At 37.1% G+C, this 26,390-nt stretch overlaps 1 protein-coding gene across 3 annotated transcripts in view; it reads right to left on the reverse strand.

Annotated features, from left to right (window-relative positions):
* Window positions 1-26,390, reverse strand: part of nrg3a (neuregulin 3a) — a 411,389-nt gene that overhangs the window by 22,860 nt on the left and 362,139 nt on the right. For all 3 annotated transcript variants that reach the window (XM_028006553.1, XM_028006552.1, XM_028006554.1), the window contains 2 exons: window positions 25,490-25,513; window positions 8,665-8,767 (listed from right to left, as the gene is read on the reverse strand). In XM_028006553.1, the coding sequence (XP_027862354.1) occupies window positions 8,665-8,767; window positions 25,490-25,513 (127 nt within the window). The remainder of the gene's footprint in view (window positions 1-8,664; window positions 8,768-25,489; window positions 25,514-26,390) is intronic.

The following is a 26,390-nucleotide window of genomic DNA, read 5'->3' on the forward strand; positions in this document are numbered from 1 at the left end:
TTGGTTTGCAAAAGTGCATCACTGGCTTCGTTTCCATTCACCTAATAGAAACATGCCAATTTATAAAAACAAACAAAAAAACTAAATTTTTTGATAAAAGGTTTTTGTGCTACAATGAGATGGATTTTCTGCTGGATCGAAATAGATTTCTCTCACAAAACTGTTATGGAAACAATTTTTTCACATCACGAGTCACGTGATCAACAGCCAGAAGTTACTACTGGCAAAAACCATAAAGAAGGGAACAGCAGGAGGAAAAATTAACACTGCTGATTTTTAGTTTTTAGCATTTTTAGTTGAAGTCTAAAAAATATATATTCACATATTGATTAAACATCAATCTGTGAAGAGTTCCTTATAAAGGACTGAATATTTCATTGGGTGTCTCATTATATTCACTTGTCTATGTCATGATGGGCTAGACCTAGTTTAGACCCATGTAAAACTAATTTTTAGGCTAAATATTTTAGCTATAATTTATAAATACTTCTTTAAACTTGAATTTGGTATAGGATGTGTGTTATTTTCATACATCCTGCTTTCATACACCCAGATAAATGGCAACGTTGCAGACGCCCATTGTCTGATTCCACAGGTAGACAACCTAATGTCTTTGCTGTTAGAAAGTCAAGAGAAGTTCAGTCTCCATAATTTTCTTAGAGAACTGTTGTGATTCAATTCTAATTTTCGATTATAAACCTGGTTTCAGGAAAAGAGGTTCTGGGCAATTGGCCGAAGGTTTCTGGACTAGGATGGATGGATAATCAAGCTATTCTCCATTGGGGTTGTGAGGGGTGCTGGTATCTCCAGCTGTCAACAGGCGTGAGACAGGGTCACCCTGGGGTCACCCTGGTTGCCAGTCCATCACAGGGCAACACAGAGACAGACAGGACAAACAATCATGTACACTAAGGAGAATTTAGAGACCAATCAACGTAACAGTCATGTTTTGGACTGTGGGAGGAAGCTGGAGTACCCACAGAGAACCCACGCATGCACAGGGACTCCAAACTCCATGCAGAAAGAGCCCGGGCCTGGAATTGAACATAGAACCTTCTTGCTGCATGGCTACAGTTCTACCAACTGCGCCACTGTGCAGCACCCAGCTTGACTATTATTTTTATTATTCCCTGCATTCAAAATCAGTAAAAAGAGTTGACATTCAAAGACTTTAAAGACTCTTTCCTGAGAGCTGAAGCCATCCAAGTTCATTTCTAGAAAAAACGTGTACAGCTTCATCCCTCTTTCTGCTGAGTTAGTTTTTTAGTTCAAATACAAAAGGTTGCTTTAATACTGGTTGAAAAGGCAAAAAGCTGTGACTTCCTCTCCTAAACATCTAACTGTGAGGTTTCAAAATGGATTTCATTCAAAGGATAATGCTTTTTCTTAAACTATTATCCACTTAGACTTTAAACAATAGAGTCAAGATGAGAATTGTGTCAGGTTTCCCTGATAATGAGACACAGGAAGAAAATTTGTTTCCTCAGTAACGCTCTGCACAGAGCACACACTTCTTCATTAATTTACCCCCAAGCATTAATTAAAAGAAATGGAAGAGAACGAGCGTTTGAGTTCATGTGATGCAACTTGACTTTGGTTGATAATTTACGTTGCAATCTATTGAGTCAGGGCCATTTCTAAGTCTTATTTAATTAGATTCATTCAGTCAAAATCCTCTCTCACGTTACAGGCGAACACGCCAAAAGACTAAAGTCGCCGACTGACAAACTGATTAGTTTGACCCCAACCTTGCCCAGGCGCAGCGCCGACTCTCGTGATGAAAGGTCAAGAGATAATCGTGTTAGAGGAAGTGGTATAATTAGACGTCGTGGTGCGGAGGGGTGTAATCTGATTTCTTGTATTCATCTGAAAAAGGTTCTTCTGGTTTGTTGCTCCAACCAGTGCACTTTACATGCTCTTAATTATTGTGACCGGCTGCCCAAGCTTGTGCAATGACAGTGTCCTGGAGGAAAATGCACAGAAGCCCCGTGTATCACGACTTCATTATGTTGTGCCAGAGGTATGCTCATTATCAGATTCAGCTGATAAAGCCTCTACTGCTGCTGTCTGGGAGATTCTCTGCTGCGTGACACCAGTGTAATGAAGTGTTTGCAAACAGACTCATGGCAAGCTCCTGCGCTTTCCACCTCTGTGGCACTTTAATTATATCATGTCAGATGAATGCTGAAACATATGGAGCACACTATGGAACTTTTAGAAAAGTTTTCACTGACACAAGGAGCCATGTAGCCTTTTCAAAGCTCAGTCTAAACAAACCAAATGTCTCAGAATGCAAAATAAGACTTTGTGACAGATTCCTAAATTAGTCTAATCAATAGATGATTAGTGTGTTTCCTTTGATAAAATGACAAAAAGATGTCACACCCAATGTTTCTGTTTAGGTTACTATTTGAAAATGCTGGAATTAATTTAGTCTGATAAGCAATCCAGAAATGTTGGATTTCAGGTTTTCTGTTGCTACAAAACTTCGAAGTTTTTAATTTAGATTCTATTCTATTCTATCAGCACAAGACAGTGTATAAATTGGACAGTAGGTTTGGATTATGTGTGTGTATTGTGATGAAAGGTATATAATATACACCATTTCTCTGCCCCAGGATGGCTATGAAAATTCAATGTTTTATACATAGTTTATATATTGTCACCTTTGTAATGGCCAAAGTCATTATTTGGCTAAATTTATTTTGGCAAAAAAATTAAATAAAATCACCACCTCTTTCTTTCCAAAAGATCTTTTATGAAAAAACAAACCAATAAAAACACACTATTGGCAAAAAATTAATTAGGCCATTATTAGAGGAAGGTGTCTTTAAGGCAGAATCTTCATTAGTGCTAATCCTAACCCTACCAACAATGGCTCAACTTTTCCAACAACATCAGCTGCTTCTCTAGTTTTCTCAAATTTTGCCATTGCTCAGCATCTCAGTCTACATATCTTGGTAGATATGCAGTTGTACCATATTCTTTCCATGATGGATTTAACAACAACTTGAATTATTCAAACCATAAATTATGTTTTACAACCTAACCTTGTTTTAAATTTCTTCACAATTTTCACCCAGACTTCTCTGCTGTGTTTCTTGATCTTTGTGATTTTGTTTGTTTGCTAACATCAAACCTCTGAGTCCTTCACAGAACAGCTGGACTTATACTGAGGATAATTTATATATACTCACATATCCCCATCTACATATACTGTAGGTGGTCTCAGTTTATATTTAAACTTTTCAACAGACCTTTAAAGGCAATAGGCTGCACTAACTTTTTAGGGTAATTTGCTTTTCAATTGTGTTGATCTATCAAAAAAAAATCTTAATAAACACATTAAACTTTGTTGGTATCACATGACCTAATGAGGACAGGTTCAAGGGATATGAATACTTTTGTATGGAACTAAAGAAAAGTCAGCATCTTGAAATGCAGCTTAAGGTTTCAGTTGAATAAGAATGTTTGAAAGCAGCATAACTAACCAGTTTGTACAAAAAATGTAATTTAATCCATCTTGCTAAGACAACACATGAAAAAGTTATCATTTGATCCCTGCAGTTAAGTGGTGCTAATTATGCCTCTTATCCCGTTATTTAATCTTGGAGCCATTTTGTGGAGCGATGTCTTATCAAGAAGAGCTAATAAAGAAAAGAGATGCTGAGATAGAGTGCAGGTCCCGGGGCAGACACAAATCAGGACTTATGAAGTGATTCCTGTTAATTAATGTTCTCATATGAATAAAAACGGATGAAGAAATGTGAAACTGTCTACATCACACATAGAACCAGAACGAACTGAGAAGAGAGAACCTTTTAAATGACAGATGCTTGTTGTGTAGGTTCTGTGTCGATTATTAAGCTGGAGTTTATCACTGATTGACTTTCTTTGAATTCTTTTAGTTTTCCATTTGGCCTCATGCTTCTGTTACTGATATCCATGTTTTGCAATAATCTATGGGGTTCTGTTTGTGAAGCATTAAACAAAACTATAGTCCACACTTGAGGTGGCTGGTTAATTAATACTCTTAATGTTTAAATGAATGCAAAGTAAATTGTCAATAAAAAATATGGTGGAATGAAGCACATAGCTGGACTGTATAAAGATTGCATTATATTTGTTAGAGAAGTGTGTATGAGGTTATAATTAAAGAGAAAATTTGTCTGGTTAATTTAACTTTTGCCACTTTTTAATTTAAGCTGCACATAGAAAATATTTCAATTGCAGTTATAAAAAGTTTTAGTAAACTACATGAAGACTGATGAGAGATATCAAGCACTGAAGCATGGATGGCAGCTCCACAGTCGAGTGTTAAACTTATTGTGCATCTGCTGGCAGAGACACAAAAGGAATGAAAATTAGTCCGTCTGCAAATTAAGGGGCACAGGCGAAGGCACGAACTGAAGAGTAAGCTGTCTTTTATTCAGCAGTATTTGTGTCAGAATCTTTTCTTGTTGGTGTGAATAAAAAAAAGAAACGTCGACTTCATCATCATTCAGGTCGTTTGGATTCGCTCCCCCAGCCCCTCCTCCTGTAGATCTGCATGCATCTTCTCAGCTGAACAGTCAACTTCCCAGACTCAATTATAGATTCATTGAGAGCGCCTGTCCATCATGTCTTGATCCGATTATCTTGTTGTCAGGCTGCTCACTCACTCACATCATTATATTACAGTGGAAAACCTATGGAATTACAGTTCTATCTATCAGTCTGCTCCACAGTATTTATAGTAGTCTAACAGACTGGTATTATGCAACATGTTTAACTCATCTTGCTGAATTTTCCACAATCAAATATATAGGAAAGAGTATTCAGATAGAAATAATTATGTGATTAACATAAATTTAGCCTAAAAAGACCATGACTTTTAGGTTACAATAAGCTCTTAGTATGTATGTGTACTTAATTACATGTGTCAAAGTTAAACATGTGTCAAACTTCAAGATGCTCCCACATATTAAACCTCCTTTCATAACTCTAGCTAAGTGGCTTACAGCCGTTTGGTCTACCCACAAACACAAGAGCTCTTCTTAAATTAACTGTGGAACATTTCTTTCTCAAACATCAGGAATGTAAGTTTCGGGGAATTTTGTGATTAAAAAAATGTTTTGTATTGTGTGCGTATTGTGATGAAAGGTGTAAAAAAAAAGGAGAATTCAGCTTCTATGCACCACAAATCTGGAACAAACTTCCATGAAACTGAAAAACAGCTGAAACACTGAGTTCCTTTACATCAAGAGTTGCTTTTGAACCACCTTAAATGGAACATTGACCAACATATTTAACATGTAGTGATGATCTTGATGATGGCGCTGGTCAAAATGTGATGTTTGTCACTGGTTTCTCAACTGGTGACTGTATGATGTGTTTATGACTTCTTATTCTTGAGTTTTTATGATGAAAACCACTTTGAACTGCCTTGTTGCTGATATGTGCTATACAAATAGACTTGATTGTTTGACTGATTGATTGATTGACTGATTGATTGACAGATTTATTGATTGATGGATTGATTGAATATACAATATTTCTTTTCCCCAAGATGGGTATGAAAGCTCAATGTTTTATACAGAGTCTACATAGGCATTTAAGCCAGAAATTGAGTATTAGTTGAATCAAATAGAAAGCAGGTTGAATGTCATCAGGAATTCAGTGAACTTTCATTAGTGCAGACAGAGTGTTTGCGTGGTGTAGCAGAAGATTAGGTACTGTTATTGTGTGCAGTATTTATGTTGCCTCAGAGTTGCAGCAATTATAATGTAGAATTTCTTGACATGCTTAAAGTAAGAAGTAAGTTGAGTGAATCTGCAGATCAAATTGTGAATGCTATGCTATCATAACTCTATTGGTGAATGAGAATTCATAAATATATATATATATATATATATATATATATATATATATATATATATATATATATATGTAAAACTTTATCATACATTGCTTTGTGTTTATTTAAACCATAATGGACACAGAGATGAAAAATAAAGGAGAAAGGTGGGTAAAAAGTTTAAAAGGAAAGGAACTAGGAGTAGAGGAGAGAAAGCAGCAGAAGAAGAGATCACAATCAACATCTCTGAAATCTGCCTCTATACCTGCGTAAAGAGAGAAACCAAAACAACACACAAGCTGAAGAAAAATTGTTGATAGGCCCCAGATTCTTCAGGGTTTGTCACTTACAAAGAATCCAAATTTATCAAATGTACACCTCAACTATGAGTCATACATTGGGATTTTCTGGGGGTTTTTTTAGATTCTGTCACAGTTGATGTCAGACCTGTAATGGATTTACATTTTTTAAGTGGGGAAACTTGAAAAATCAGCATTGAATCAAATATTTACTTTCCCCACTGTAAGTATGACAGATTCTTACAATGAAAAAGTGAGCTGCTTTAGCTTTTCTACTCAGCAATCTCCTTCACGTGAAAATTATATGAATACCATGACAGGAATTTTTTAAGACTGTGTAGCTGCATGGTCAGAACCAGATAAAATGGTGGGAGCAGGATATAATGATATGCCAGTTTGAGGTGCAGCGTTGCCACAACCCTAGAGTTGCATTAATCAAACTCAGGTTGTCTTGTTGAAATTCCTGGGAGAAAAAATATCAGCTGTTGTCAACAAAACAACAGGATAGATTGCAACACCCTGAACATCATCACTGGGGGAGTGAGTCACACTAATGAAGATCATGCAATACTGATGAAATGTAGTGTGAATTTTCAGTTCATACAAAAAGGCTTTTTTTAAGGAAAAAGAGTGAAACATATTTTTATACATTACAAAAAGTTATTCTTGAATACAATGATTTTCACAAAAGTGAAACTTTTAGTTCAGCTTGTTCTGAATGTGAATTAAATTGATTACATGTAAAACATTGAGCATTGAGCTTTTTAATTTCAGTGTTTATCTAAGTTAATGAAAGTAAAGCCTTCTATGAGCTTGAAAACATCTTTCTTTACATTCTAAAGTAACAATACATTTCAACAGTATGAATCAATGATGACATAGTTTCTCGTATCTGTTTTTCTTGACATCAGTTGTTCTGTTCCAATGGAAAGTTTTCGAACACAGCGGCTGGAATGTAACTCAAAATTATTCGTGGAAATTCTGAACATATATGGACTTTTTTGTAGAGCATTTCTAAAATGTTAAAAAACAAAATGCAGTTTGGGCAGCTGAAATACCAAGACTGCTTGATACATTACTGGCTGGTGCTTGCAAGGTACCCAGTCCATGAGTTCCATTCATTTTCCTTTTTTGATTGGCTTTACCCTCCAGAGCATAGATAAGGACCGTGGAGGTTAGCTTCTGCTGTAGTGCCAAAATGGTTTCCATTGTACATATTATTGCATATGAAGGTGTTTAAACCATTATAATAGGCAGCTCTGAGCATTTTTGAAGGCGTCTAAAGTGTTTACAGATTTCAGTAATTTGTTGTGGTCTCTACCCTCCATGAAAACTGGAGGTCAGCTTCGAACCCCTTTTATAGCTGAGTTTCTGTTGTTCCCAATCAATTCTACTTTCTTATGGTACAACTAATGTGAGGGGATTTCATAGCTGGGCCTATTGCATCTTTTCATGGCTCCATGCTGAAATTCTCTCCCCTCAGGGCAGCAACCCAATCTTTCACAAACATTTGTAGAAACAGTCTACGAGGCTAGGTTCTAAATTTTCTGTCATTGTAGTGAGGCAAACACCTGTTTCAACTGGTTTCTGTGCAATAGAGGTGGGCAAATTGAACCAAAATATTGACAATATTAATACTAACTCAGCATCAGTATCAGATCCATATTAGCGTGGTAAGAGCAATACTGTAGTTTCAGATTCTATCTCAAAATTTTTGCTTATTTCTGTATTGTAGTTTCCCAATTCTACCTCAAGGAGATTTTGCTTTGATTTGCCATCAGATGATATTTTTTCCACTTCATTAAGGAAAAATGCACATAAATCATGTTAAAGTTATTAAGGTATTTTGTAAACACCTAAAAACTTTATCCAAATTCTGTCCAAAATAACTAAAAGCAAAAGACAAAATAACCACAACTAAAAGTCAGAAATTTGATGATATATTAAACTTTAAAAGTATCGGTATCGGTGATACTGGCCCTGTATTTACTGGGTATCAGATCGATATCTCCGTTAACAGCAGCTCTCTTTACTCCACTAACAGCTACCTGTTGATGCCAGAGAAACTCTCTTCCTTCATAAACGTCTCAGAAGGTAAGCTGAAAATTTATCGTGAAAATAATGTGAACAAAGCCATCCATCTTGCTGCGGTGAGTTTTGTCAGGGAGTCCTGATAATTATTATTAGGAAAATGCCACAATTGGGCCATCCTTTGCTTCAAATCATAGCCTTCACATTTTAAATATTATTCATCTAATATTGTAAAACAAACAATTTAGAGAAACAAATATGGAAACAACTTGATAGGGACTGGAGAGTTTCTGGTTTTGTTCTTGATGTCATTTTCATGCATTCCCAGATCTTACCAATAAACCTGACCTGCTGGGGTTTTACTATAACAAGGAAAGAAATACGGTTGTTTGTGTAAAACCCAGGGGATGAACAAAGACCCGCTCCCAATCCGTCCCTCCACTGAATTTACCTTAGAAATATCTTATAGTATACGTGTGTGTGTGTTTATTGTCGTACTTGTTGCGGCAGTAGAGTGCCATGCACATTGTTCCCAGAAGACTGATTGCCATGGCGATGGACGTGATTGACAGCACCTGTCTCTTGTACACAGCTTTGCTCTCTGTGGAGAAACAAAAACAGGAGAAGAAGAAAACGCCATATTAATGTTTGAACAGCACGCTCTTGGGAAATAAAGCCATAGATGTTGTACATATTTGCCTGCATATGTGTTTCAGACACAAAAGGAAAAAAGAGAGGAAGGACGAATGGAAATGTGTTTTGTCCTCTCAGAGTAAATCTCCCATTCAGGGGAGATGTGTTCGCGCTGAACCAATACGCCATTCACAGGATTAAACATGGTTTTTGAGAGTCACTCTTATCCGCTTTTAATTTCTAATGTGTTTCTCTAGCAGCACCCAAACAGCTATTTAAATCATCAAACAAGCAGTTATTGAACAAACAGCTCTGGAGCTTTTTTACCCCCTCACTCCCTCTTTTTTTTTTAATCTGCCTCGATTCCTTTTAAGAGTAATCACTTCTGCGATAAACAAACCAAATACAACGGACATAAAATAACTCAATTCTCATTTGTACAAAAAAACCCAGAACATATTTACAGCTTCCTTCCCCGCCACACGGGGTACTCCCGAGTTACGGTTTCAGCCCCTTCGGCTCGTTTTATCAGCTCTGCCACGTCGAGTAATGGTCCGATAGACACCAGACATTGCTTTTGAAATGGATGCCACATGTAATGGAGCCTGAACACTTGGAAACAAGAAGAGTTATGGTGCGGAGGGACGCCATTAGTGGAGAAAAATGGATGCTGTCTTGTTTGTTCCGAACAAGTAAATCACGGTTGCCTTCGGAAACATTAACAGGCGATCAGTCAAGGTTTATTTTTGCAACGTTCGGGCCTTGGGAAGCTGTAAAGACGATGGGCGTAAGGGGTTTTACGTTGAGAAGGGTTTTTCTGAAGGATTTTATTTGTTGTGCAAAAGTTTAATAATTACTGCTGCTAGCCGCTCAATATAACATCATTACTATGCGGTTTGGAAAGGCATGAAATTTGATTTCAGTATTTTTCAGGTCTGGATAAGTATGGAAGTAGATAAAATCATTGTTTTCATGTCAATAGCATGAAAACAATGGAACTTTTGTTTCCAAACTTGTTTCTTAGTCTCTTTCCTCTTTTTGTGTAGTTCTTCCTTTATACATTCTTTCCTTCTTTTTGTATCCTTTTCTCCCTCCTTCCTGGCATCGTCTCAGCTGACGTAACTCACTACTTCCTGGTCTCATCAACATATTCCTGAACTTATCGTAAGATATCTCTTTAGATATCTCAGCCAAAGAGAAACATCCAGCTACTCTGCTCCACACGGATATAATCCATCAGACACACATGGCTATTGATCCTTTATCTCCTCTAAAACAACAGATGCTGCAGAATCTCTTGGAGTGGTACCATACAACGTTTCCCTCCATCTTTCTCCACCTGTGTCTAAATGACATTTCAGGCCGGCGTTATCCCAACGCTGCTAATCAAACTGCGGCATCACACCGACTCAAAGACTGTAATTACTGTACGTAAAGGAAGATGTGAACAGTCCTGCAGAGACACACTGACACACACACACACACCGGGGAGGGCAGACACACACTCAGAGCAGGACTGGAAGAGAGAGATGGTTGGGGGAGATGTGGCACAGAGAGATGAGAAGAGATAAAGTAAGGAGGTGCACTGACGAACCGAGACGTTTCACAGATGAACCCAGACCACTTTTCTCTCCTGATAGATTTGAGGCCTTGTCTGACATAGTTTTCCACTTTAGCTGTTTTAAAAATTGCTTGCATAGCAAAGAGATTTTCATTACCCATTATTAGGGTATATCAAGATTTTAAGCTATTTGTGTCCTAAATGGTTTTGTGATATTAACAAGGAAATTAGCATAAAAGGTAAAGCCAGGACAACAAGGAGCAGCACTGACCCTTTGCACGATTTTCAGAAAGCGTCCTATTCTATTCCACCAAGAAGGACGTCAGAACAGTTGGTCGCCTAATATCGCTTTTATTTGGTTGATTTCACAGTAAAAGCGGTGATAGGATGATGGGGTCGACTGCACAAACAGGTGAGGAAACAGACAGAGATGGACAGCAGCCTTTAATCGTAAAGACTGGAAGACCTTGGTGGAATTGCAAATTTGCAGCAAACACGTTTTACTAGGTGAAAGGACTGACATTCATATACTTCTGAAGTAAGGAAAGTTTAGTCAAAGTATGTAATCAAGTATTGAATTATGGAGAAGATACGTCTTAGTAAGCATAGATAAAATATCCTGCCATCACATAGCGTACCATGTATGAACAAAGCTGGTCAGTATCAAGACTTTTGTACTTTTAAGTCTGCTCTGGTGTAAGAGAAAACTGCTTATGACAAAAAGATAGGAATCATATGGTGTGAATTCAGGCAAAGTCTAATTTTATTTGATCAAATCAAAGAACGCATCAAGACTGAGGTGTGGATTGGTTTTCCAGTTAGCTAGTGCGCTAACACCATTGCCATAACCCAGTTTGGTGAGTTACTTCCACAGAGAAATTAGCTCAACTTGAACGAGCAGATGCCATGGCCATACTAGCAAAAACAACTTAGGAAAACAATTAGTGCTCCGTTCAATACTCCTGTCCCTCACTTCTAACGTTCATCATGGCGCCTCAACATGATTAGTTGCAAAGGGTCAAGATGACAGCAGAGAGCAGTACATTTTGTGATTGTATAAATATTCTGAGGTCTGGCTTTTTGGTGCTCTGTTTGTAAGAAGTTTAAAGTGAATCCTAAAATCTACTGGTAGCCAATGTAACAAGCATAAAATAGGGCTCATGTTAGCCATCGTATTAGAACACGTCAAACCTACAGAGTAGGTACTTTGCCAGACTTGGTGGTGAGAAACAGATGGTTTAAGTAAACCAGTAAAAGGGGGAAATAATCATGATCTCACTATGCCTTTTCTTTAGAAATTTCTTCTAGATAGGTTCATAAATAAATTAAGATCTCTGCGAAATGATTTGTAAACACTACACTGAACAGAATATAGCATTGTTGACGGCCTTTTGGAGAGCTCAGATGCCATGAGCTCTCCATGTGATACATTTTCTTGAATGTATCACATGAAAACAGTTGGCAATACTAAGCAACGCTGTGCCAATTATCAATATAAGATGCTAACACTTCAAACAAGTAATCATCTTGTGCTTGGTTTAGGAGTTGAACACTGTTTTACAGCGGCTACTGCCTCACTCACACAATGTGACCTTCTCCGTGTTCCCTACATGGTCTGTGCTCTTTCTGCATGAGTTGAAAGAGTGACCTCCCCCTTCACCTCTACCAACCTGCAAGGATTACTGGTATAGACAATACATGGATGAACGGTACTAGCCAGAAACCAAAGATTAAAAACAGGCCACAGAATTCTGATTGGGGCATCTCTGTTCTTTGACAAAACTTTCCTGTTAAAATACAGAGTTATCCATTTAATTTTCATCCTCCATATCCACAAATTGTGTCTCTCCCATACTGAGCCTCACTGCTAAACCCCAGGCACATAAAGTGGGTGAGCGTACTGCTCTCATAACTCAGTAATGGCTGTTCTTCCTTGGTTTCTCTTGCAGGTTTGGTGTAAAGGCCAATTAGTGGCAAGAGCTACACCTGCACCAGCTGTGTTTCTCCACCTCTCTGTCTGTGAGTCCGTCTCCTTCTCCTGTCTGAGCTGAGAACCAATCTACCCATAGAGGCAGGTTTACCACAGGCCTGTACACACTTTACACTACCACCAATGTGCTGATTTTTTTATACCTCCATTACCCTAACTCAATCTGCTCACCACAGCCAAGTCCAGTTTCTTGGAAATGATGTACAAGTGGAAGTGTGAGTATGATTTGCAATGATTTGTTAATGCACGCCAATAAAATAAAACAAAAAAATCTGTCAAGAAAACTTTTTCCGTAAGATTAAAAAAAGAAAAGAAAAAACATTTTGAAAGGACTCGTTACAGAAGTCCTAATGCCTATGAAATTGCATTTTAACTAAAATCTCACCATTTGCTTGTATCAACAAAAGGTGACCTGAAATATTCACTTCAGCAGAAACAAATATGAGGCTAAACATAAATTGAAAACTTTATTTTGCCTCCTTAAATAAAAAGCAGTTTCATGTTTTTCTATGGCAGCTTTTACACCAAAGGCTTGATTTAGATTGAGTTCTGTTGGCTCAGATTGATAGATGGATTACATATTTATTGGTGAAGAAACAATCTAACATATGATACTGAGCTGTATGAAACAACTTTAAATGTAAATCCATTCACACTTGCATGGTGCCTCTAGTTGCTGTGCAACAAGCAGCTTTCCCAAGTTTATTCTTAGCCTTAGATCGTGTTGTAGGAATTGTCTATTCTTTATTTAATAAGATTTCTTACTTTGTCTCTGGGTTAAGTATTAAAGTGCCTTTTAACTTTACACATCTTGTCATATTAAGACAACAAATTTCCATGTGTTTTCCTTGGGAGTTTACACACAGGGTGGAACATAATTATGAAGTGAAATTGAAATGCTACATGGTTTTCAATTTCCTTTATTCTTATCTTCTCTTTTACAAATGAAACTGAAAAATGTGGCCTCAATTATTTAAAAAAATATGCCAGTAGTAAACAATATGGAACCACCTTTCACTGCTGCTACAGTTACAAGTCTTTGGGGATAGGGCTCTACCATCTTTGAAGATCTAGAAACTATTTATCTTTACAACCTAGCTCACACTCAGTCACTTCAAATTTAGGTCGGGGCTTTTACAGATCCAAACTAGCACAAAAGCATGGATTCTATCAGTAGTGCTGACTAAAAATGCACTATTCCAATGCATTTTTACTCTGCACTGGAATAGAAGTATAATTTATTTTTTAAAGGTTATTTGAATGCTTCTAATTAATGCTTCAAAACATGAATTAGAAGCATGTTGTGTCAATAACACAACATGTGTTACAAAATAATATTGCCTTCAACAAGATTAAAGTTTTTACTGCCCACCTGCCTGTAAGGTTTGTATTTCAGGAAGTGATTCTTTGGAACAGATCTTTCACTGATGGTCTCGGTTTATACTTGTTGAGTTTTGCTCAGTTTGTTGAGTTGATAACTCAGGTGTTGATTTTGTCTTATTGATGATGGTAGGTCTTTGGTCAGAAACTAAGCAGCATATCAGTAAGTTTCAAACTGGTCACAGCATTGAATTCTGGGTACATCTGATGTACCACATCAGGGATGGGGAACATGAGGAGGAAACGGAGCTGAAACATTGACACTATTCACCAACTTCAAAATAAGAGTACAAACATAAATGTCTAACTGCTTGAATTCTTGACTTTGACACAGATGTCAAACTTTATTATACATAAGATTTATTCAACAGTCAAGTTATTTATTGCGTTCAAAATAATCTGTAAAAGTTAACTTTGGGGAAGCTAAGTGCACTAATCGTTTTCAAAGTTAGCAAAAATGTTTTAAAGTGCTAAAAAAACAAACTTAGCTCCAATATTAGCATATTAGTGGAAGTTTGGTTTCCATTGTAGCACTGGCTACATTTTAAGAGTATAGTTCTACAAGATTATTAACTTTAACCTTAGCCAAAAGCCTTTTTCAGCCTCCTACAGGTTTTCTCCATGACTGGCCTGCATTTACCTCCATCCATCTTCCATCGCTAACAGATTGCTATAATCCATCTTTAACATAAATGCAGACAGGTATCAATGTAACAGAAGAATAACTGCACCAATGACTATTTATATATTCCTAAAGACCCTTTTAGCTGCCCAACCAGGTGCCTGACGTAAAATACTTGAGTTCAGCCTGAACAAAAAATAAACAGTAATACTAGGGAGTTTATAACAGTAGGTAGCTTCTGAAAAAAAAGAAGACAAAATGCATGCCACAATTTTTATATTTTTAATCAGAAAAACAATGAAACTACGTACATACATAAAATCATTGTGAAACCCAATATTGTCTGTGTTCATAATATGACAAGAAGCACAAAAGCATACGAGATGTGAATAACTTGGCAAAGAACTATACTTAAGATAAGTATGTGCGAGGAGTGGGTAATATTTTCAGTCAAAAAAAAAACATATTCCACATTTCACTATGCACTGGATTAGAAGTATAATTGACTTTTAAAGGTTATTTGTAGGCAAGGCCCTGATAAAACATTTGGAGGATGATTTTTGGACTAAAGAAAGAATACTTTTCAATTTTGGCAGAAAATGGAAAAAACAATTTTGCCGCTGCTTAGAGTAAGAAATTACTTTTGACAAAAAAAGGTGATGACAAAAATAAATTTTTAGGTTGTGGAATTGGATTGAAAATGTTCTGTTTTTTTTGGGGGGGGGGGGTTGCATTACCCTAACTCTAATTCTGAAGATATTAGGAAGATTCACAATTAAGAACTTCATTACATCCAGCCAGACTAAATTTAAATTAGTTGGTAAAAGTTCCCTAAACCCGGGACGGAGTGACTTAGCTCTTACCCGTACTGTGACTCAGTGTGAGGTTAATGATGTGAAGGTCAGCCAGCGCTTAAAGCCTCCCTCTTGTTTGCACACACCTACTGCTGTCTGCAGTGGCACAGTCTCTTGATGTGAATAAATCATTCGGCTCAAGAGAGGGAAAGCCTGTTCTTGTTCCATCTGCACGACCTCGGGGTCACGACTTCTATTTATTCCCACTTCAAACCCCCAGATCTGCCCTGCTGGTCAATTATTCGCAGTAACATTAAAGACAACTGTGATTAATATTTTAAACTCAAGGTGACAGCGGCTATAACTGTAACTGTGTTTCTATGTGATCTTCTTACATATTGATGTAAGGCAAGTTCAGTAGATGGAAATGTATGTCATAAAATTGGGGTTTTTAATGATGTATTTTAGTTCTTTTCCAGGGTGAAAAAAATACATTCAATTTTATATGTTTAGGGCTCTATTCATGATTTAGGTTTGATATTTTCCTTTTATGAATGTGTTTCTTGACTTGATTTCAGCTCAGTTTAATTCAAAAATATTTTATTTATGCCAAAGGGAAATTAATTGTTGTCATAACTCATATCATCCAAGTGTTTATCCAGACAGAGACGACATTCCCCCAGTATGACCTGCATGACATCATCAGTTGTTGGCTGCTAATCCACCTCATTTGCTTTTGCTGCTTCTCTTTAAATCTCTGCCTGCCTGTATGATTAGAAATAAAGGTGCAGAAAAAAATATACTTTATAGAGTAGCATAATTTCTAGTCCTGGGAATTCTGAATTGTTTCAAAATACTCAAAAATCAATTTTAGTTGAACGTTTTTTCCACTGCTATTTACGAGTATACTGCTTATCACATTACTCACCGACTCAGCCGCCTCACCCACAGTATGTATTTTGAATAATTCTTTGATATTTTTATAATCAAGAAAAGGCCAGGCAGCTAAGCTAACCTCAGAATATACACAGAGTTTTATGCACAAACCAGTTTTTGCTTAAATATAAACAGATGGAATTTGATACTGTGTGAAACCTTTTAGAATCCTTTTAATCTCCTCTGGGATTTGGGCTCATAGTTCAGGTATTTAACTGAGCTTTTGTGATGCTAATCAGCTGCTTCCTGTTGTAAAAACATAACCACAATTATACAGCATAACAAAAGTCCAAAAGTATAAAAACAAATAAGAGCAAAATTCTTTCCAGCTGAACAGAATCCAAAACTGAAGAGAAAAACTGCACAACATTTCAAACAGCAACGACTCAACCAAAAACAATTATGAACAAAAGTCTAACGTAACAGAGGTACTCCAACATTCTGCCAGCAGGAGCAACAGTTCTATTGAGCAAATCTGTGGACATGGCAGCTATCATAAGAAAATGCATTGATGCAGTGACAGAAAATTCAGTGGCAACATTTTTCCATGCACAGACCGCTGCATAGCACTGAAGTCCTGATGAGTCTCCATGGTAGCAAATTCCAATGAGCTAAGTAATGAGCTTTAGCTTCTCAGCTTTGAGAGGAAGATTTGAAATGCTAAGATAATACTGTACTGGTTTTACTTCCACCATCAGCTCACACTGATATCAGATCTATTTCCCACTAGTGTACAGCCCTGTTTTCAAAGTTCTTTTTTAATTGAAAATTAATTTACCAGTACAGTAATCCTGCCAATTTGTACAACACTTGTAGCTTCCTCAGTGGCAAAGGGTGTTTTGTGTGCTCCTGTTTTCGTTAGGGATCATTTTCAATTTAAAACCCAATAAAGACCTAACATTTGGTATTTGTTTCTTCTAGCTGCTGTCAAAAAATATAAGTGGGATAAGTTGTCCTTCATTTTATGAGTCATTATCAGCCTGTAATTTCAAAGTAACATCTGTACCTATCAACACAAAGCTGTTGGCAGCACACACAGATAATCACAGAGGTGACAAAGCGTGGCGACAGAGTGAGGTGGTCTTCTGACAGAACCTCTGAGGCGTGCCGGAGTGAGAGTGCTTCAGTGAGCGTTGGTGGAGTTCATGACACGAAAACAGAGGCGCTGGACAGCACCCTCCACTGCACTCAATCTGAATCACTGGTGGCTCCCTCTTCTTAGAGACTCCACCATCACCGCCTTCAAGTCAACTCTAAATTTCTTACATTAAGCTACACTCAGCTTTGCTTTTTGAATTTATCTCAATACTTTCTGAGCCCATCTACAGTAAATCACATGAATCACTTTTCAAAATCTGGAGCATTTCAGACCAGTTTAATTTGCTGTAATTAAACTCCAATTTGCTTGCTTAGAAAGTTTGATTCGTTTGGGGAGAAGTGAATACACAATCAAATCTTGATGCAACTCTGGTCCGCCTAAATCATATGTTTCTTGGTTTGATTGCAGCAAACTCTAGCGTGATTTCAATGCACATATGAAAATGCCAAACAGACCCTGAAGCAGGAAGCGGACTGTAGTGCATGGGATGCTGGGTAAACGCAACCAAAACAAAAGTGCATGCTAACGCTAACAGGAGAAATGGCTCATGGTCTCTTGTCAAATACAAATGAGAATTCCTACAGCTAAAATCTGACTCCAATCCATTTTTGTTCTTTAAAGCAATTGATTGTTTTGTGTGAAAGAGAACCTCTAGAGCTGAAAATGTAACAAATGCTGCAGCTTTGGTCCTCAAGCGAACCGAGTCAACTGGACTATCAGGTGTGAAAACATTCTAAAACAAGTCTGTGAGGACTTACAATAATGTTACAAAATTGACTTGTATGAGCAGATTTGCATTTGCTGCCAGGATTGCTTATACATATTTAAACTACCATAATCTCTGCAGTTACTGTATATTAGCAATGTAGTTTAGTGCCTGTAGTAAAGTCCAAAATGCATTCGCTTACTGTTTGCAAAACTTGTTGTCGCCCATATGAAATAGAACTAACTGGTCCTTGGAAGGTCCATGGATTTGATATTTTGTTGCGTATGTTATCGTTTCCTTTTGAGAGTCCAAAACTTTTAGACAAACTATTATTGAATTATTGAATCTATCAGACTAGACTGCCAGCCAGTTGCACTGTGAAATAATTAAACACTACTCAATCTATGGTCTTTCCAAAGAGTGTGAGGAATCATGTAGCAGAAAATCTTTCTACTTTGTGCAAACCTATTTGGAAATAGAATAGATTCTCTATGCACAGTGTTTCTCTTCATTGTAAAATTCTGAAATCACAGCCTGGTTTATGTCAGGGGCACTGAAAGCACAATCATTTCTTCCCTGAAGGTTTTTGTCCACATGACTCATATTTCCTTTGGCAATGGCTGGAGTGGACAGACTGTGAGGATAACTGTGTTCTATGGTGAAAGATTCGATTTTATTGTCATTTAGCTTTTCTTTATTGACTCCTCCTCAACTCTGTGGTGTCCAATTCTGAGGTATGGAAAACAAATCTGAAGTTAATCTGAGGAGTAATGTGAAAAACAAACATTTATTCAAATTAAACACCTGAACAGTTCATTAAGTTTAAACCTATATGGATTGTGTTGACACTGAATTTCTGTTTCATTATCCCTGTATCTTGCCGAGTAAGCTGGTAACAATTTAACATATTAAATATGTGTTTAATATGGATCTCAAATAAAGCACATTTTGTGGAACATCAAGTCCTATCCCATCTATAATGTACATGTTGCATTTTATGGATCCACATTCTGTCTATTGTGTAGATTTCCAGTGTTCTGATGCATCAGCATGAGGTGTGTTGCTTTTTGTTGTGACGTCCATTTTTAATGATGCCCAAACTCTGAACATTCTTAATCTATGAGGCCCAAAAAGTGTTTAAATAATAAACTCATAGGTCAGGCTGCCATCAGTTGCAGCTAGTTCATGCATTCAGCATGAAATTTCATCAGCACAGTCAAAGCACATGCATAGCATACTCAACTACTTTTCATCTGCAATCAGATGTTAAATTGTCGCTGATAATCAAATTGATCCGTACCTTGATACAAGATTATTTATGAGTCATCCCTCATAAAACTATTGCACACACTTACATGTCATCGTGAGATTTGTTGTACTTTAAGCAACACGTATAGAAAATGTTGCACAATGTCAGGAAGACTTTATTATCTATACCTCAAATAGAGGCTGCAGCAAAAAATGTGATTATTCCCAGATGAAACTTCGGTTGATTCCCCGGGGCTCCAAGGATGAGTAAGATATAGACTTTATTATGCAATATTAGCAGCTCCTTTGTACAGAATATGATGAATAATATTAATATTGTACCATCATAGGTCTGTGACATGGAAAGGATTCTCCTGATTTTTCTTCCACAAACACTTAACATTTGTATTTCATGCTCTGGACTGTTCTGATGGTGGATGATACAAGCGTGTTCTGTTGCCTGATTTTGGTCTATTCTTATGCTGCTCTTGACTGACATTGTAAATCTAAATGGAAATATATTCTTTCGTCAAAGCAAAAGGACAGCTGTGTTGATGTATTAATAATTGCCAGTCTTATTGAGAGAGAGTTATTAATTCCCGTCATTTTGACCATTTTTTAGGTTTTTGTGATTTTGGTCATTTCATACCCAAGTCTTTTAGAATATGAAAATGATCCATCTGTTGAGTGATGTTTCATACTGACATGTGTCAATTTGTGCCCACGTTATGGATCCTCTTAGAAACAAATTATTTTATTTCACTCAGATATATGATCCTGTTTTTATTTTGGAGACTTGACTGTGAGTGGAGATCAGAACAATAGAAATACGATGATAAATACGACCTGCACAAATTAAACAATTAAGTTTCAGCATATTTATGATTGATGTTGACCAGAAACTCTTAATAACCCAAAGAACACATGGAAACAAAGTGTTTATGGGAATAAAGTTTATGGGATCAAAAGTACTACAGAAAAGACTTTAAAACATACTGGGTGGAATCTGTTCTGAAAATGCAATGATGTCTACGATGTTCCTCACAGTTGTGAGGAACATCGTAGATGTAACTACATCATTGTAGTTACAATCACTCCCCCACTGAAAGCAACCGACTGTGTTTTTGCATGCTCAGCATCTCTGCACCTTGTCCATACAAATTCGATTTCTTTTAAATTTCACTATAAATTTTTGACGACTTTTGTCATTGTGCTTTATGTGATTCGTAAATAATGTAAGGTGACTTTTCAAACTGTGTTAAATAATAATGAGGGATGTTCCCAGTGATGACGCCTGCTTTTCTTTCATTTATCGTTCACCTTCCCGCTTCGTGAACTTCTTGAAGTCTTGAAGACTGTCTGGTTGCTCATGGGGTCAAGTGTGATTTCACTCAAAGGTAGAATCTTGACATTATATTCACACTGCAGTTTCAATCTAAAGCATATGCTCTGAAACAAGGTACTACAGTCCTTTGTAAAGGTATAGAAAGAACTTTAGTTAAATGTCGAAATTGAGAAGAAACCAAACTGATAAAACTGATTTTTAGAGCAGCAGATTTAATTCTTCTGTCATATTATTATACATTTATAAAGATGAGTTATGCTTGTTGCAGCTAGAGTTTTGGTTTATTTGAAAGAAACAAAACTTTCCACAACAGGACTGAAAACTTTCTCACCCAGATTGCTCTTTTCTCTTTATTTTTCTTTTCTTTGTTGTTTTGTTCTGTTTGACATTCAGCAGCATTCTCGGTATGTTTCAAGTTGTCAAACATCAAGATGAGTGAAATGAAAATCACCTCACTTTCACATCTACAAGACAACTAAAATACACACCTCTTCGTTCAACACTAACAAGATGATGGCATTTTGAAGGATTCAAACAGGCAGACTGAGGCGCTGACAGACTGGTGAGTCCAGCAGTGGTTGGTCAGGAGTTCTTGGTCCAATCCAAGATTTAAATGAGTCCCTGTGTTGGTGTATTGTGTGTCAATTCTTATGTCAACCCAACCCTAAAAAGGGTCTCTAGCACAGCAAATACAGTAAACACTAGGGATGCACCAATCCAATTTTTTACTTCTGATACTGATGTCTGAGGTTTAGTATCGGCCGATACGGATCCGAAACAGAAAAACCACTTAACTGACTTAAAACGTTTATTTAAAAAAAAATAAAATAACTGTACTGAATTACACATTTATTTGATAACTCTTCAGCAACTTCACAAGCTTTGTCAACCATGTAAAAAAACTTCAATTTGTTTAGGCAGTTCAATTAGGAGCAGAACAGCCGATGTAAAAGAAACCAAAACTGACTAAAATAATAGGTTGACTATCTTGGTAAAACATGTGAAACAGAATTAGTAAATAATTAGTAATTCTATAATGTAAAATAAATAATAAAGCATGATGTCACTCAGAGCACAAAGCATAGAATTAGATTTTCATGAATAGATCTATCCTTATGGGTCAGGCACATCGTGACCGATACCTGATCTTGAATTTTATTCAATATCAGGACAGACACAGATATTAATATTGGATCAGTGCATCTCTAATAACCACATCTGAAAACATTAGGCTTAACGCCTTAAAACGGGCTAATATAATCATGCCAGTCTCCTCTTCAAAGATTGGAAAAATGATGAAGGTGGCCTCTGATTACATATTTAGCTGCTTCATATTATTATTATTATTATTATTATTATTATTATTATTATTATTATTATTATTATTATTTTCTTTTCCAGATCTCTAGCACTTTCTGACATGTTCTTGTTCTTAGAAATAACATCAACAAATGTCACTGTTGTGATGAAGCACTTGAATTATATTTGCCAGGTAAGAAAAAATAATAATAATAAAAAAGAAAACGCTGCGTTCAGGATTCAAAACACTTTAAGCCATTTGAGCTAAAGAAACCCCAACATTCACCTGAAAGATCTGAAGACCATATTTTTGCTTGGACACCAATTTAGATTTGGTCAGATTTGGGCAGCAGATTTTCAGTCAGAGGTCACTGAGCTCTGATGGAAAGGAAATATTGATGGGTGCCTGCATGGCTGCCTGATGAGGAACAGTGAATTTTTCTCCCTATGACTTGCCCTGATACATAAAAGATTTATAAAAAGGAAAGGCAGAATCGGAGAAGTCTTAAATATATTCAAAGCTTTATTAAATGCTGGGTGAGGTTATGTCCAGGGTGGAGAAATCTTAACCTTTATATGCTTCCTTTCTAATTTTAGCCTCAGAAGCTGAAGGTTGGAGATTCACTGCTTATAAATCCTTGACAGAAATATGTCAAGGATATTTTGACTGTAAAATATCAACTGTAAAACAGAAATTTACAGTTGAGCTTTCTAAGTAATGTAGATTTGCTTTAATCAAAGACATGTGATACAAGTCTCACCACAAACAGGATGGAAGTTAAACCCTAAAGCTCTGTGTTTCATCAGGAAGTTAAAAATGAACCACAAAAAAGGAAAACATGATGGTCATATTGCATAAAACAGATAAATTCACAAATGCCTAATGGATTGCAAACCATGGCATAAAAAAGAGCGTAAAACCCTTAAATATTCACATACACTCATCATCAAGGCTGTATTTACAGGGATGTGGGCCCTGTAAACTGGGTCAGAGCCAGTTTTGGTGCCCTATCCAGTACTGAAAGATTATTTTACTAATTTAAATGGCAAGTCCTATACATAACTAAGCACAAATCAATGCATTGTAGGTTAAATTATGCCCTGAACGGTAGCTCTGTGTTATTCCCCAAAAATATAAACTTGAGTTTTGTTTACGTTCATAAAAATCCCAAAATATTAACACAATTCACCTGATATGGGCTGTAAGTTTGAAATAAAGTACAATGCAAAACATTTAGAACAAGAGAGATATAGAAAGGTCTATGGCAAAGCTGGTTTTGGTAAATACTCTGAAGAACTTAAGGTTCTGCTTTCTTGAACAAGTTAGGATAGGATTAATGTATGAACAAACATCTGAATGTTCATTACGTCTTTTGCTCAAAATCATTCTTAGATAAAGACATTTCACCTCCACAGTTCTGTTTGTTCTGAGCTCAGTTTTGCTTAGACTTTTAAGCAAATAAGCCGCTGCTGGCCACAGTCTCAACTCAAAGTTTACACTCACAATTTTATAACCATGCATCTTTGAAAAGCAAAAGTAGAGCCTCCTGCACAACCAACAAGAATGCAGCAAGTGGTTTCTGGATGGTACATCAACAACAAAACACTTTTCTTCTCCAGTAGCCATCATGCAGTGCATCCAGCTGACCAAACATGCTGGAGTTTTGCTTGGGTTGCTAGGTTAGGGGCTGAGTTCGGCTGCGGTTAAAAAGTGAGGGGGGAGTGCCCGCCAAGTGTGATGTCATAATCAGGAGGTTTTTGAAATGATTCATTTTCCAAACACCAAAACACATTGAATTATTGTCAGTAAAACAGCTGGGTGGTTCAGAGTATTTCTAGATTGGAAGTACAAATACATTCAAAAAATGAATTTAGCATAATAAGTTCCTTTTAAAATAAGGTTAAAGGAGAGAAAACCAAGCAAATTAAATGAGCTTCAACTTTCTGGGGTCAAATATTATTCCAGAACAAGCCAGAAGCATGTTCACCGAGAAAAAGGATGTGAGTTCTCTACTATTTGGACTTGAAAAATAATCCAAATATCAGTGTGGGTTAATGTTTGCATTAGAGCTTGTATGTTAAAATATGAACTTGTGTGGATTAGAGGAAATTACCGTCAAATCCAAAGTTGTACACCTAAAATTGAAAACATTATGTAAATCTCAAAACTGAGTCTCTATTGAAGATCACAAGAGAAAATGTAAGATGTGTATTCAGATGTTCCTATTGAATGTTTTCCCTTTTCTTTTTAAAGTAACTCACAAAAGTCTACTGGAGAGCCTCTGCAGATGATTTAAATATTTCTCTTATTTCTCGGGAGAGACAGTTCGCCAAGCCACAGACATTGAGATCCATCCATCCATCCATTTTCTGTTCACCCTTGTCCCTAATGGGGTCGGGAGGGTTGCTGGTGCCTATCTCCAGCTACGTTCCGGGCGAGAGGCGGGGTACACCCCGGACAGGTCGCCAGTCTGTCGCAGGGCCAGACATTGAGATGTTACCGTCAAGTGTGGGAGACGCTTGTCTTTGCGTGTGCTGCTTAACACAACGCTGGCGAGGACACTGGCAGGGCTAGCGATCTGAAGAGAATGTGGCAGCCTGAACAATGTTGCAAAAGGCATGAAACCTCACAGCTGAATATAAATGGGAGGAAGAACCTGCAAGAAAGCTCTACGGTAAAGATCATCTGTCACTGCCAAGTTTGCAAAGTCTCAGCAGGCTTCACAAATGCAAATGTCTGACGGGCAATGAGAGGGTAAAAAAAAAAACTGGAGAAAAGCAGCTCTTCTTGCTCTTTCAATACAGTCATAAAGTGGGAGGTCATTCTTTTGGACTTAATTATGTTTTTTTTTGCGATCAGAGCTTCTGGAAATGGTCCTAACAATTCCGACTGAGAGAATGGGGCGAGCCGCGGCTAACAACGAGCTTCCAGGCCGTTAACTGGAGCTCCTCGGCTGCAATACCCGGGACAGAGCGCGCAAAGCAGAGCCAGGAACACAAGAGAGGAGCTTGGCAACGGCACTGTGAATCCGCTGGCCTCCACCCATCGCAGCCCACGGGTATGTGCCTGGGAGAGACGCACCAACATTCGCTCTACAAAGACTGGAGGAAGAAAAAAACCTCCACCCAACCAAACATTTGTACCAAACTTCAGCTTTTTCAGATTCATGCTTTTGAACTTTTGCCATCAACGTGCACGCAAGTACTAATGAGGAATTCATTTGCTAACACTGCCAACGTTACAAAAAGAAAGAAAAAGAAAAAAGAGAACAACCACACTGCGCTCTCTCTATTCTCCCCGTTTCCAAGGAGACTGCAGCACATTGGTATTCTGAGGGGACACTTCATAAGCAATTGCATGTCAAAGAAATGTGAGATAGGACGAGATGGAGAATAGAAATGGGAAAAGATACGTAAATGTGTTTGGGTAAATAGCACTGTGACATGTTTAAGCAACAAAGAGTTCCACAAAGAGATCAGATACATCATGCAGGGGTGTAAGAACACATCCATGTCAAGCCAGATAACACTACGTGTGATTAGACCTGTGTGTGTGTGTGTGTGTGTGTGTGTGTGTGGGCTTTCGCTGGGCGTCAATCCTTGTTCTGCGTGTAAGCAATCAAGCAGTGTAATGTTGATCCAACATGAAACCTCTACGATGTTTACAGGCGTGAGTCAAGCACATGTGAAGACAAGAAAAGCTTCCTTACCCATGAACTCAATGCCCAAGTGGTCTGATGTTCCAGGCAGCAGGAAGGAGAGAAAAAGAGAGAGAAAAACAGACGTTACTGACGATAAACTCATTGTGTCAAAATACAGAGCTAGCCACAATGTGAACATCTGCAGCAGTCATGTAGAAGAAGAAGCTAGATGTTAGTATTGTTACAAAGAATGACACATGTGAACGCAATCTAATGGTTTTATTTTCTGTCCCATCTTCATCTTCATGTTAACTTTTCTGTTTTTACACCAGAATATTTGATCTGTTGCTTTTGCATAGTTTATTTGTATTGTTGGTACATTGTTGAAATTGATGGATAAATTAATCTCAGTTAAATGATTATGATTGATTAACTGATTTTATCATTTTTGACCTACTAAAGAGCAGGACAACAAAGATAATATTGTCTACAATAAATTTTTTTTACTGAAAATCACCTCAGGATATTTATTCAAAATTTTGTTTTGTGTTCCACCATGTATCTGTTCAAAATATTTAAAATGGCGGACCCTTTAACAGTTACCCACTTTCTTGCAAATAAGGCAGAATTTTAGTCTCAAAGATATTATATTCTATGTAGAATATTAGAATATGTATAACCAACATGATCAATGTATTATTTTAACAGCAATAAGACATTTAAAAAAAAATATTTGAGTTAATATCATCTGTCTGCAGTCAAGCCTACTGCAGACAGATAATAGACAAAAGTGGAAGAAAAAATCCTTTGTGTAGAGAGGGACAGTGACATAGATGAGCATGAACAGCCAAGGTAACAGATCAAATCATAGTGCAAATATATTTTAAAGGATATTTTAGCTGGAATATGACTGGCTATGGTCACAGATAAGGTCATTGCTAAGTATCAAGTGTATGGAGAATGGATATTT

Source organism: Xiphophorus couchianus, chromosome 22 (assembly GCF_001444195.1).
Source record: "Xiphophorus couchianus chromosome 22, X_couchianus-1.0, whole genome shotgun sequence".
NCBI classification, from domain to species: Eukaryota; Metazoa; Chordata; class Actinopteri; order Cyprinodontiformes; family Poeciliidae; genus Xiphophorus; species Xiphophorus couchianus.